This window comes from Spea bombifrons, chromosome 10 (assembly GCF_027358695.1).
Source record: "Spea bombifrons isolate aSpeBom1 chromosome 10, aSpeBom1.2.pri, whole genome shotgun sequence".
Lineage (NCBI taxonomy): Eukaryota > Metazoa > Chordata > Amphibia > Anura > Pelobatidae > Spea > Spea bombifrons.
The window spans coordinates 9,793,571-9,809,114 of NC_071096.1; the positions used below are offsets into that span (position 1 = coordinate 9,793,571).

The 15,544-nt window shown below is 39.8% G+C and overlaps 1 protein-coding gene across 1 annotated transcript in view; it reads right to left on the reverse strand.

The window, feature by feature from the left end:
- Nucleotides 1–15,544, reverse strand: part of METTL15 (methyltransferase like 15) — a 57,451-nt gene that overhangs the window by 970 nt on the left and 40,937 nt on the right. The window contains exons 4-5 of the mRNA XM_053448642.1: nucleotides 12,337–12,528; nucleotides 7,548–7,726 (exon numbers count right to left, since the gene is read on the reverse strand). Coding sequence (XP_053304617.1) covers nucleotides 7,548–7,726; nucleotides 12,337–12,528 — 371 coding nt within the window. The remainder of the gene's footprint in view (nucleotides 1–7,547; nucleotides 7,727–12,336; nucleotides 12,529–15,544) is intronic.

Consider the following 15,544-nt stretch of genomic DNA (forward strand, 5'->3'; position numbering starts at 1 on the left):
CATCGTGTTTAAAAAAAAATTCTTGGTGCAAATGCCTCATTGGCGACACTTAATCTGTCTGCCAGGTTTCTCTTGTAATGTCTCTTTAAGGCTGGATAAAGATAAATGACTCCAAGATCAAAACTATTTTTCTTTTAATGACAGATTCCTTTTAAGTAGCCTGACTTCTCCGCTAAATGGAATACAAGGATCAGTGCACCAACATAGATATTTTAATTAACAATTAGGATGTTTACAACAACCAAAAGAACACTTTAATGACAAATCTTTTGCGGTTACTCAAAAATAGTAATTCTCTCGGGGGGGGGGGCTGAAGTAGCTAGTACATATTTCAAAGGACTGGGGTATTATCATTGTCATCTTTATTTTGTTGAATTGATTTAAAAGACCTTTATGATAGAATGAACACCAAGTTTCCAAACGCGAGGTTCCACCGGCTTCATCAAAGACACCATTTCATCATTTCCAGTCTTAATATCCCTTTGAAAAGACCCAAACTTTAATTAAACGTAAAGCTTGCGACCCACCAATGCTAATTGAAATATCTTCTACCGATATCTGGAGATGGATTCAAGATCAAGTCTTGGATCATTGCTGCAAACCCCTTTTTACCGCCCCGTTCCGAGTCCTCCGGTCCCTTTTGGCCGAAGAGCTTACAATATTGGTATCTCGCATAACGTCACCGTCTTAAAGTTCAGGAAATGTGAGGATATGTTATTCGACAGGAAAGTTTTTAGTTTACTTTTTCTAAAGGACAATGGCATGAATATTTATTAACATTTAATAACATCCGCCCAATACGAGACTTGTGCGGCAAACGTTTGCTAGGGACGTGTCTGCTGTTGTGCATGTCTGTGAATTTTCAATAATTACTGCAAAGCAGATAGAAAACAAAGATCATTTCCACATCTCTGGCAACACTTGAATTAGTATTGGCTGTGGTACACCTAATCCCCGCGCCAACTCGAGAGCACGTCATCCTAACAGCCAGCAGTGGCTGGAATAATGTTTGCTCCATTAAATAGAGTTTTCCCTAAGTGACGTCACAAATGACTCTCGATAACCCACGGAAGGGCATAAGACGGTCCAGATTCATGCGTCTTTACAGCAAATTTTAGGTTTAAAAAGCTGATATTTAGGGACACGAATTCTCCTTTTGTACTGGCGACAGTCGTTTGAGTTGAAATCACTCAGAATCGGAGAATTTCACACGTCACGTTGAGTGGGAAGGAGCCTTTGTGCGCGCTGATGGTGGCCCTTTAAGTGTTAAATTCCTTTTGTGTTATTCTATAGCTCAGATCAAATGCATACTGCAAATAGCTGGATGGTAATTCACAAAAAGGAAATCACATTACAAGTTAAACGCAATCTCGCCGGCTAATAGAACAGAATGGTAATAAAACGGTATTTGTATGCAGAGCTTGCAAGATGGATTTCATTCATAAAAAAAAAAGAAAAAAACTCTGTGTGCTTCTAAGCTAGATGGATGATATGAAATCCCGGGGAGAGAAATTAACATTTTCGCTTCTAGAAGGCAGTGCGGCCAACGGTAACCCTTTCCTTCCTGGCACTGGCGGGGGAAACACGGTGCTGGCAGGCGGAGAAGGGGTTAAAAAATTAATCATTATTGTAAATGTATCTTACGCTTGCGGATAAGATTGTCAACGTGCCGCGATTGCAAACGCGTCCCGTTCAAAGTCTCCGGGGTGTTGGAGAATGGCAGAGTTTTAAAAATGAATTCTTCTCCCGCACCTGTTTGCAGGAATCCGACTTTTGAATTTGCATCGCATTTAATAAATTTTCCGTGACGCAATACTTGTCCTTTTTGTCAAGGCTGCTTAATACTGTGTTGGATTCTCACTGATCTCCAATTCAAGTGATATTACATTTTTCTAACTGTTAATTAAAGTCCGTGAACCCAGACATAGCAGGCTTTACATATTCAGGCCGTCATAAAGCACAGGAACAAGGAAAAAAAGCCTCCTTTTTCCGAAGACCGTCATAAAAGTTTTAATAAAAGGAGCTGCTTCTTTGGCTTTAAATCTAGCGACTAACCTTCCTTTAATAACGCGTCCTCGTCGGGATTTTTAATTTGATAAACCAATCAAAATAAAGCCTGAAGGTACAATTAAGCTGCCAGCCTTAGCTTTGCGTCAGAACGGAGCAATTATCATTATATGAGCAATGTAAAGATACCGGTTGGACAAAACTGTTCCGGGGGGAGCACAATGTTAACATGTGCAAATGTCCCATCGGAACACGTGATATAACTCTATATGTGTTACATAGCCGAACGTAAAAAAAGACGCCCTGTAACCTAAACGGCGCTACAAGTGCGAACGCACAATGCAAATAGAAATCTTACTCTCGGCTGCTTAATTGCGCATTACGCATGGCCGACACAACGCGCTTTGACCTGCAAGGAGGGTCGCGTCGGCTAATAAGTAGTTATTGCGCTGAGATGAAATTCCACCCCGACTGACTGTTTAGTAAATAAGCCCCAGTTTATGGATAGCTTTAGTGCTCTATACTTTTTTTAACCCCTTCATTACAGATGAAGAGTATAATTGCTACGATTAAATACGCATTGCGAGGAACTCTCACCTTCCCCTACAGCCTGTGAGTTACGGAGTGCGGGAGTTTACGGGTCACAGATCAGAGAAGTTTTACGCTTTATTAATAACAACAATCTTAAATATTAATCTTAATATTATTAGTTAATTATTTTCTTTTATAGCTTGGATACATTTAATGGGCATTACACCGATGGCGTGAATTTAGCATAGAAGTTTAACCTTTTACTGCATTTCGACTGCAAAAAAAAATTCGGTATGTTGTATCTTTAAGATTTAGGACCGCTGCTGTTAGTATTCTTTTGGAAATTGAAGAAAGCATTACCAATCCTGGCCACGGGACATTAGAGCTGTTTACAAATCATCTACTCGCTGGTGTTCATTAAGGTTTCTATGGTAATGTTGTACGCACTATAACAATTCTGGGTACTGTGAGGTTAATCAATAAAATTGATCGATCTGATAGGACGGCCTGCACTGAAATACGCTCGTTGCCCCGGACTGATATCTGTATAGTCAATGCTCGTTACCATCACCCTGTCTAGAAATGTTCGATGTTCCGACTGAGCTCCCTCTTTACAACTGGAGATCGCCGCAGACGTGTTTCATGATGTTGGCTTATTGAAGTATGATCAGCCAATAATAACCCACGTTACTACCGTGTTAGAGTCGGCCACGTGCCATTTGTTATTTGATTCCTGACGATATCGGTTTCATTGAATAAAGCTTTAGATGCATTGTGGACCCGGCCATGACAGATCAGGCAGATCTTGTGAGAACTTGGTCCTCACCAAAACACAAGTCTCGGCTAACTCCTTTTAACCCTGTAACACCCACTAGGGTGTAATATATTCCAGGATCCTATAACAAAAAAATAAGTGTTTTGAATATAAAGGTACGATTCTGGTTTTATAATCCGCGACTGATTCTCGAACATCCCCGCAGAATAAAAATTTAATGCGCAGAGTTCCATTAAGAAAGATGCATGTCTGACCCATTAAAGAATCAATACAGTACTTATTACCCAGTTTATCTTTCTGGCTATAAGTTAGGGAATTCTTAGGGTTGACGGGTAGGATAGAGAGCTTTTGGGGGCTCACGAGGTTTATTAGGACAGACTCACAGCCTACGGTAACAGCTTTTGCCTGTACAATTTGATTTAAAAGGGTCCCTGTGTGATTGGAGATCACTGTGCCATGATAAAAATCAATGGCACGGTTTGTAATATAACGATAATTGTATTAGCAAAGTAAATGATACTGAACCGTAGCAGGGAGAATGGCACATTTAACAATCAACTAACAATAAAAGCGAGGGCACGGATGATTGCCGCGGTTAGGCAAATATTGTCCCAGCATGTGCTACACAATGTAATATCCATCATGGCTCATTGCTCAGTCGCATGTAAGATGCTCCAGTCTTGCATATATTTAATTGTTGCTATGGGTCGCCCTCATTATTCGGCAGCACCGACCAATCACTAAGCATCATTTCGTATGCATTGGATTTTCCATTAAAAAAAAAAAACACAACGTTGGTTTGTCTTTTATTGTTATTTTTCCAGAAATGTTGCAGAGGAAGAGAGAAGGAACCAAAAAAAAGTAAGCTTGACGGATTATTATATATTTTTTCCCCTTGTAAAGCTCAGATTGCAGAAAGCACATGCTGCCTTTGTGCGGGTTAATGTGTCAAAATGTAGATACTGGTCTTATCAAGCTACTCATTCACAGCAATACACCAGAGACGCTGTTTTACATGACAACTGATAAGGACAGAGAACAAACGCAGCAAGCTAAAATAATCACTCCATCCGTGCCGTACATAAGTGTTTCTGCTGGTGAACGCGGCAAGGAATGGCACTTACCCTCTTCTTGGCTTCGGCCGTATAGATATCTTTTTTGAATGTGAAATAATGCAGAGTTCTGGAAGCAGACGTAATGATGAAGCCTGCTGAAGCCACAACATGGTGTGGGTCCACCAAACTAGCCAGCGGCACCATCGATTAATGAGCATTGCTGTCATAAGATGATAGATTCAGGATTGCCGCATGCCCATCCCACGAGGAGCCCTGGCTTTAACGCTCCCTTCTCTTCAATACTCATTATGAAGGGACAATATTGGTGGGTTTCTCCAGCAAGAAGGGCATAGCTGGCCCTGTATAATGTATAACTCAACTGGTGCTAAGATTTATAGAAATCTTGCTGATTTAGCTATCCTTTATTCAGAGCCAACCTAATGCTTCCTGCAGCAGAACCGCACACACTTAACACAAGTCTACACGCTAAACATTAAGCTTAGTGTAGCTTAATAACAATGTATCCGCTCCAAAATATACTCCACCTGTAACCCAGTGGTCCCCCTATTTAGCCCAGACTCGACTTTATTAATGTGTATAAAGTGCACATGGGGACCAGGGACGATAATCAGACTAAGTTGTCCATTTCTAAAGTATCTTCATTGATGTCTATGTATGACCCCTTTCAGTACATTTCCAATCTGGACAGACAATTAATGTATCTGTTCTCTGAAGCGAGGCGTTATGTGAGTGCAGGAGATGAAGCGTGGGTTTTCTTCCACTGGAGCAGAATGTTTCAGGACTAATATCAGAAAAATAAAGAGAAGACAAGTGGTCCTGGTTCTTTTTGGCCAATACAATACAAAGCAGGTAGCTCATCCTGAGCCGGACAATGCCTTGTTACGCGTTAAAATCACCCTGTGAATACCTACGGCCTAATTACATCTGACTAATAGCAAGCGAGTTGATTCGCTCTTGTTATTAATCAATAATTGTTGAGCTATTGGTGACCACAATACGATTAATTAGTACTTTTTTCAAACTGATCAACTGTGACACTGAAAATTGTTTTCCTATCGCTCTAATTTGAAACCGGTTCAGCCGGAATCACAAAGATTATGGCTGGAGAGACACCAGGGAATGCCACTAATTATCAAACGAGTACACAAGATAGAGTGCGAGCCTCATTTTCCTTATTTAAAGGGACAGTACATCCCTATTACAAATTACTTTTTAATGGAAATGTTTTAGGATACGGCTTATGGCAAAGAGGGTGTAATTCATGGTATTTGCGAAACTACCTTTTTCTAATACTTCCCAAGTGAACCCTCTGTCCCTCTTTCCTCCCCTGATGTCCCTGGTTTCTAGGAGCTTATCACAGTTTCCCACAGTCCTAAAAGTCGCAATAATGTATATAGGCAATATGTTTAATAGTTAAATAGCATAAATAAAATGCCTTCTTCCTCTATCTTTTGCCGCTTGAAAAGTTGGGAAGCATGTATCCATAGCCTACATAAAAACATGAATACAATAATGTTGCAATTTGGAATCTGATACCCCCTACAATAGAACTGTATCTATACATAAGAGTTATTATGTATATAAATATCTGGTGGTCTGCAAAATCTTCAAAGGGTTAAAAGGCAACACAAAGATTCTGTGCCTCGAGAATGACATTATTCTAGTAGACATTTAAAAACACAGCATGTTCTATCAGATCAACTGAGGGATTTATAATGACAAAGGGAGAAGCGCGTTGTCACTAGGAATGGCAATTAAAGGTATGACTCAGAGATAACCAATCAAAACTGTAGTCTACACCTGACCATTGACTCTGTACAGCTGGTAATTGAATGTGCTGACGCTCAATGCTCAACAGCAGATGTATTACCAGAGCGCTTTTTTAATAATAATAAAAAAATCTCTATCTGATGAAACACATCATGGTCTCAAAGTTAAAAGAAGTAACTTTCTACGATCTTCGAAAGAAGTAGGAGGAGAAACGGGATACTTTTTAGTTAGAGATCTACAGATTTACTCAAGAAATAAATATATATTATTGAATGAAATTTTTAATTTTATTCCTCTAGATTGTAAGCATGCGAGCCGGGCTCTCTCCACTGAATGTATCGGTTTGTCTTAGTCTGTCAATTCTTGTCTTGTCAGACCCCTTGAATTTATGTATTGTATTAAGCGCTGCGTAAACTGTTGGCGCTATATAAATAAAAGATGATAATAATTATAAAAAATTATTCAGAATTTGCTTCACTGATCATTAAGTTGCGGAGGTTTTACATGAAATTACAATAATAACAAAGACAAAACTGGTACTCGTAGTTCTTGTTGCCCTTCCTTCTAATGGCTTCAAGACCTGATTAGTCAGAAAGAAAGGCTCTTCATTCTTTCCTACTGGATTCAGTAAATGGACCCAACAGGCCCCTGTCGTGAATTGGGGTAAAAGATCCTCGACTAATCCTCAAAAACTTCCCCTCTCCCATTAAAAAATGGAGGCTACCTCTTTAAATAACACTAGCCTGGAATTCTACTAATCGTGAAGACACTGATAGGATTCACCCTAGGGAGCTATTAAGTTACCTCCTATCAGGTATTAACCTAGGGCATTATTTGCCTCCGGTGAAAATAATCGACATGCCCCATGGGATACCTTAGTAGGTTGTTATAAACGCTGGGGGGGGAGATCACATGTACGTTGGCTCCCTTTGGTAGGCGCAAAGTTGGAACAGAAGATAATGAGTTGAAATTCAACGTTTCAGCTGGTGGCCACCGCTTGTCCTCCTATAAACAATAAAATAACGGGCTCGGAGAATATGCCTGAACCGTTAGTGAACTGTGAATGCTAAGCAGCTTTAATGATCACCCCCATGCTCTTGTAACTCTCGATTCCGCCTTGGCTGGCATGTGTGAGAAATCATTTCATGTTCAATTTATTATAAAATTAATCAGCAAACTAAAGTGCATTAAAAAAATAAAAAAAAATCGGTGCAAAAAATAAATAAATAAAATAACCAAACAAACAGAAAAAACCCTGACATGAGAGAGGAATAGACGGGCTTAAATCCTGCATGATTTCCAGGACAAATAGATCCCTTTGGGACCTTGGGGATTAATATATTTTTTTCCCTTCATTTTCAGACGCGGTTCAGAATTAATGACGGTACCTGCGATAATGCTAGCTAGCTGCTGGGTCCTGGTGATGGGGTATATGCTACGTGCTTGAACGATAGCTGAAGAAATTTTCTTGGCGTGTCTCTCCTCCCCGTATATTTGCAGGATGGACGCAAGTGCCTGTTGATCTAACGCGTTCACAACATCAGCAGCGGTGGGCATTTCAGGGTACCTACGCACGAGGAAAGCCAATTAGTTCACTGACGTTGGTTTTCATTGACAAGAGGTAGAGCTTCGCAGCGCAGAGACGTAAGGCAAAATACACATCGTGCATAGGCGTGCCTGGGAGATGTTTAACCCACGGAATGCCAGGAAGAAGGGCAGACTAAAGGCAATGTCCGGTAGAGCCGCCCACCCCCAAAAATCCCCCAGAGGGTTTGCAAAAAAACCAGAAATAGCTGTTTCCTTTCATTACTACAAGAAGCGCGCCCGCGCTGTCAAAAACTTTATGCCTTTTTTTTGTTTTTCAGTGAATCAGGCAATCTTAAGGTGATCTTTCTTTTTAGTACAGGGGGTCTACTTCGCCTTATGTGTCACTGCTAACAATAAATAAGGGTAACAATGTGGCAGTAAGTCAGATATTGGAAATTAATCATCTGCCCGTAGGGAGAACATGGAAAGGCTGATCCAGAGCGGTATAAGACATGAACCAATCAGTCTACAAAAATACGGCTTTCTGTTTGAAAACATTCTTTATTATACGCTAGAAGTATGAGCTGTGTTAAGATTTAGATGAAAAAAGACTTACCAGAGGAATTCTTCCCATTCTATATCAAAAAAGCTCTGTTATTGGAATTAATAATTAATGTTGTATTGAAACTATAGATAAGGGGTAAACCACATGTATCTCTTTGGCTGCAGCTAAACTAGGACCCCCCGCAATCCTTAGACACCTTCTACTACACCAAAGTCTGGCTGAGGGTCATGGGAGGTGTAGTTTGTCAATATCTTGCTGCCCATTTGCCATTCATGTCAATTATTTCTTCGGGGTCTATCAGGTGAATTGAATGCGCAAAACACACTTTAAAGGTGCTGTTCCATTAGAGTAGGCATTACCTGAACCTTCTAGTATGTTTAACCAATAAATGTTAGCAAATCTGGCATTGTATCGTTTCCTCAAAATGTTAACACATTAAAATGTGTTTTCACATAAAAACAATAAAAAGGTTTTGTACCGTGTTAGCGGTTGAGAAAACAGGAGAAAAGTATAGTTAAAATACCATTTATTGGCTAACTGGGAGTTTAATTGCGAGCTTTCAAGACCAAGTTGTTAGGTCCCTTCCTCAGGCATTAATGAACGTTCATTAATGCCTGAGGAAGGGACCTAACAACTTGGTCTCGAAAGCTTGCAATTAAACTCTCAGCCAATAAATGGCATCATTTTAACCATACTTTTCTCACATAAAGACAACACAGACACTTTTTTTTTCAGTACGTATGGCACCATCTTTTCAGTGTCTGATTATATGTCACGTGACAAATAAATGTTCCCAGTAAAAATGATGACACCATTAGAATATTTCTAGGATACATTTTATATAAAAAACATGATAGAACTATTTATTGTATGTGTAAGAAATAAGAACTTGTATCATCTGGAATGTATCTGCTCCTTTTCATTCTTGTACCTGCATTTTTGTGATGTCAATGGAATTTAGCCAGCGGATTTGGCAGCTTGGCCATCACACGTAATTGAATGACAGTTCTCCCATAGACAGCACAGAATAAGCTGGTCACCCCACCAGTACATGTGGTCAACTGAGGATCACAAGAAACAGTGCTGGAATGAATATACACGTTAGCATTACATGAGCAAAAAAAAAACAAAAAGCTAAATGATTGAGCTATGTAGCATGTCCTGAAAATGCAATGGTGTGTTGAAACACTGAATGAATCGCTACTTTGATTCAGCTAACGGTGGGTAACACACATAGGTATGAGTGGAGAGTTGAGTGTTGCTGGGCTGTTGACTGCCGAGACAGACTCGGCAGAAGGGTTAAACGTGTGTCGGCAGCAATCTCATTAAGTGTTAGGGGAATCTGTCTGATGTACTTGCTAACAGGAATCAAAAAAAAAAAAACTTGGTCTACTGACTATTTTTGTTATGTTTGCTGCCTACACACTGGAGGAGGAATTTAAGATAACATTTATTACACATTCTCTGTTCTCAGCATATGAAGACAAAGTGGGTGGAGGTTTTCTTTCTTCAACAAAACTTTATAATTGGACTTTGACTGCTGTTGTCTTCTACTCATTTTGCTCTTTCTGCAAGAGCGTGTTTACCTGTACATGGTGTATTTTTATAAATTGGCTTGACAATCACCTAACGATGAGCAAAGTGCAGACCGATGTGATGATCCTTGTAGCATCAGTGCATCATGGGATTTTAATTTCATGAAAAGGGCTAAACTTTGTTTAAAGTTATTTTTTGTATACATTTGTGATAAGTTTGAAAGCACCTTGAAAGGTGCTGAATGTATACTGTGTAAGTTATAAAAAGCTATGTGCTGGAGACTGTTTAGAATCTGGTGACATTCTGAAGCTTGTCAGCATATTATTCATCTCAAAACTGTTGGGGGTCTTTTATTTATGTAGTCAAGGCATGACATTTCCACCAGGTGGAGGCTTTGCAGGATCATATGGTGGAGGGTGGGTTACTGCCTTAAGCACAACTGATTAACCGAGGGGCAATTTTGTCTGTGGAAGAGTTTTTGGGCATACAATTTCAACAGCATGAACAAAGTTCTAGAATACCCACTTTAACCCATGTGTACATGTTCTAGGCTGAGTTCTATCACTGGTTTCGGGCCACTGTCTCACTGAGGAACCTCGTTAGTCCTGCTTTTGTGGGCAGTAGGGATCATGGGCTGTTTGGTGAAATCTTCTGATGCCAACTTACCAGCCCAGGGAGTTGATCCCACATGGCCACAATATGAAGCTGAGTGCCACTAGATGGCTCTTCGGTAAGGAAGCTGAGCAGTCACGCCCGAATTGTCCCCACCTTTGGTCACACTCCCCTAAAGAGTTGCGCTGGGGGGGGTATGCTTTCTGTTAGCTGCCTATTTTGGTCATAAGCAAAAACTTTTGCTGCCAGTATGTCGATATGTGACTTATTATTGTCTGTTTCCGCAGCACTCCTGCATATGTTGGTGCTACAAAATCAATACCATCTGGCAAAGGTTTTTGCGTATATCTTGTCCGTCATCCGATCTGCTTTGTATAGTAACGGTAGCATTATTTTCATACACTTATTACAATATGTTCCTATAATGCTTTTGTTTATACTTCTTTATTCCTTTTCATATATTCCCTGGATATAAGCTATGTTGCCATGGCAACAGTTTTGACGCCATTGTACACATCTGGGCTTTAGATACTAGTGTTGTTCTATCCCTTACTGACCAGGTAAGAGTTTACAAACAGATTGTTATTTTTTTTTTCTAAAGAATAAATTACAGCCCCCCCCCCAATGTTAATTCTGCGGTAATGAAAGCCAAAGAATGCGGGGGTGGGTATCCATGTTGCCGTTCTTCCGCATGAAAGTTAGAAGCAGGAACACTACAAGATTATACCAGGTTTTGTCTGCCTCCTGCTTTTTGTGTCTGGCTATCAGTCTGCAATGTTTATACGCATCTCTCTGTGTTTTTTTTTTTTGGTATCATCTTTCACAAACAGCAGGCAGGAGATGTAGTGGGCGAGATAGTGGGGAGCTTTAGCACAACGATGTCAAACTTGGATTTCTTTTACATCTTATATTAAGCATCTGCTAATTTGGCTGAGCACACCAAGTGCAACTACTTTAAGATCTAGAATTCTGAATATATTACAATGATCTTCAGCACTAACCCTTCACCTTTTGTCCATTGCCATTTAAAGGGACAGTCTAATGTCCCTGACACCCCCTCAAAAGAAGAATGGAAAATTGTGCCCCCCAACTATTTTTTTACAGAGGTTATTTTATTTACACTGCCCTTACACACACCTGTCCATAAACACACATATACACATACACGCTGCCTTTACACACACCCGTCCATCAACACACATACACATAAATGCTGCCTTTACACACACCTGCCCATTAACATGAATATACACATACACTGCCCTTACACACACCTGCCCATAAACACACATATACACATACACTGCCTTTACACACACCTGCCCATAAACACACATATACACATACACTGCCCTTACACACACCTGCCCATTAACATGCATATACGCATACACTGCCCTTACACACACCTGCCCATAAACACACATATACACACAAAGATACGCTTCACTTACACAACCCTGCCTTTACACACATATACACACACACCAGCTTACAAACATACAAATAGCTACACTGCTCTTACACACACTGTCCATACACATACCGGCTTACAAACACACACATTTATACACAAGCACTGCCCTTACACACATCTGCCCATTAACATGCATATACACATACACTGCCCTTACACACTGCCTTTACAAACACAAGCCCATAAAAACACATAAACACATACACTGCCCTCACACTGCCCTGCCTTTACACACACATATACACACACACCAGCTTACATACTGCATATACACTACCCACACACACACACACACACTTCCTCGGCACTCACCTGAAGACCGGCCTCTCTGCTCGCCCCCTCCCCTATAGATACACTACTGTTTTTTTTAGGTACTTCGTGGTGAATCACATTGCTGGCAGTGGTCAGACCCTTCAGGAGATGGCTGAACAATGACTTTAGTATTATTAGCTGAATTTACCTGTTTCCGTCCATTCTCATGTCTAAGGGACCATCCTTAGACAATGAAAAGCCTCGCTCTGGTGTGTCAAATTGCATGGAAGAACACCCAGCATCAATCAGAACTCCATCCAAACTCCCTGGTTCTATTCCTGTAGATGTTAGTAAGTCCTCACACTCACTGAATCTTCCTAACAAAGGATAAATCTTCTGCCTAAATGGGGGGAAAAAGGTTTAATTAGAATAAGACATAATCAAAATAACTTACTTAAAGGTTTCGATCCGCATTAGTGAACTGCTCAGTACTGATGTATAAAGAAGGGCTTCAAAACAAAATGGTAAGATATTATTCATTTCTGATGAATGTTCTTTATTGTCATGATGACAATTTTATCTTGTCCCGCAGATACCTTATCTCATGTTTACATGCTTATCCATTTAATAATGGAGAATGGGTGTACTTAGCCCGGAAATGTAGAAACCCTTCTAAAATGGGACAGCAGACGTTGTTTTGAAAAATCCATAAAAAGTACCAGTGTAAGCTTTTCAGGAGCTTCATCAGCAAGAATATTTCCACTTAAATGGCTAGAACTGCATTTGATGGAAAAATACAAACATCAAAAGATCTTTTGAAAATGTAACACTGACAGGAAGCAAATCATAGAAACACTTTCATTAAAGCATCTGGTATTGACCTCTATACAGTCAGTACTGGGGGAAAATTTTAAAAATATAATTACAGATTTCCATGTCATTAAAAATATGTTAATGTCTGTCTGCGCTGAATGATTTTACACATATAAAAAGAATATGTGGTAAAATAAAATCAGATTCCTTTTCTTGCTACAATGTATTACTGGATATATAATTGCTGTCCTGAAAAGCTATGGTAACATTAGATATATCAGTCCGCGTCTCCAACAGATCTGGAAAACAGGTACAGGTTTCGTGCCGCAGTCTTCGGTTCAAAAGTCCATTAGGAAAAAGAGGAGCACTGCTGCGGGGAAGGGCTATGTATGTGCATTGACTACACATGGACATGTGCGTTGTAGCTTCTAGCACAATGTATTAAAGTTTCCCATTCTAGTACCATCCCTATACTCGTCTGTGTTCTAGAGTATTCCTCTTCTTCCCACAGTTCACACAGCATGTATTTAAAAAGCTAAACCTCTTGGTAACATCAGCTACTTTACATGTATCCATAGAGCTCTAACAGACTCTTTCGCACTATTATACTAGTGAAAATTAACAATTTGACAATATGATAACGCACACTAAGATCTACTAGTACAGGAGGAACAGAGGGATCTGCTCTTGCAAGCTTTCAATCTATAACTACTAATTACTACTCATTTAATCAGGCGCTCATTCAGTGTTCTTGCCCGATCACGTGGTTCAATCAAAATTCTTTTACAATTCAGCTTTTGGTTAGTAACTAAATTAGAAACATTTCTTCAAAGAAGCGACCATTAAGACAAAGAAGGGCGAAGTTGAACTTTTAGAACTTGTTATGTGTTATTAGAAAACAAGAAGAAAAGTTGAATGTTTCAGAAGGAAATGGTCCAGAATAACATGGCATACTCATGGCCGATGGCTATGTAATTTGTTCACAATGAACGTAGTTTAGCTATATTTTGCAGCGGAGAAAGAAATCGGAATATTTTCATCTCCGCATTAAAAGATGTTTTGCTGGAATATGGATTGTAACAAAAGTATTACTGTCTCTGCCATTGGTACATTTGCCAAGAATTGAACAGGGGGCTAAACAACATATGTCACGCACAGGACAAACTCAACGATAATTGGTAGTAAGAAACTTTGTTGTACCATCTCTTCTGTAGTTAAGGCTTAATGGGACAGCTTAGTGTCCCTGTAAAGCAAATTCTATATTGCTTTTTCGAGGATAGATTGGGCTTATTTATTTATTATTTTTAATTTCATTTTTAATTTTTTAATGTTTTTTTTTTATTTTTTTTTTTTAAATATTTTTTGCATTTGGAGACACACTGTTTCTCCCTCTTTTAATTTTGATATCAATTTCTGCTGATCACAGAGCGATCAGTAAGCAGAACTTCACTGCCCTGCATTACTGTTGGTAATACCTGTACCTCATCAGAGGTCTCAGGAGGGTCTGAAGACACCCGCCAGCAGAGAATGGCATTTTCTGCTATTCCGGAGTAATGGCGCCCCTTAACAATGCTATTTCCTGCTGACAGGGGAGAACCCAGGCTGTCAAGTGAGAAAGGTCCCCGTCAGCGCAAAAACCATAGGATGTACTATTACTACTACTGTTATGGGTCACAAATAAATATATCAATTGCCTGAGCTCAGCAGCTGCTCGCTTCCTCCGTGGTCTGACTATTCTTGACACTGATTGGCTTCTTGATGCAGTCAATCAGTCGCGGAAAAGTGTTCCTATTGAAATGAAAAGGTTTTCCACAAATGTGCACAGGGGTCTCAATAGACCCCACCCCGCAGCCTTATTCGAGCAACCCCTAGAGTTGTATGTGAGTGAATCACATGGAAGGAGAACACATCTCTTGCATGACAACTTGTTGGGGAGTGGGAAAGGGGCAAACACATATGGAAGGGTTATGTAGGATTTGCAAGGGGGACACCATAGAAATTAAAAGGAACTCTCGGCTATCATATTCATTAAGGTGCATTTGATGGCTTGAGTGTCCATGTAACTGTTCTTTCTTAATTTTAGCCTTGTGTTAATAATCAATCTCTGTAAGCATGGAGTTAAGAGTGCTCCTCTTGTATTTTGGCACCAGACTGATTAAATACCGTTTTCATTCTTAATCTACAATATCGAGCAATTGAATATCATTAACACGGCCAGGATAACAATTAAAGCTTTGTTGCACACAGCGGTTACAAACTGTTCATTCTGGACCCTCATGCCCATTTACAGTTATACGACCAGCTCTGCTTAACAAAAATATCTTTCATGGTTGCACAGTGCATATGTCATGCTCCAAAGTTCCTTTTGATTCAATAAGTTCACTGCTCGATTGCCTAGTGTCAGAATAACGGCTTTGTGATTTTCCAAAACACCATTTTTTTTCTTTCTAATGAGTCACTTGTAGGCTTCTGGTTACATATTGCCGTGTAAACCAGACACCGCGTTCCATTTGTTGTCGAAATGCTGTCAAGAAATGAAATTTTGAAAACGCACACATATTTATCAAACTTTCATTTAGAATAATACTACGGATTATTTTATT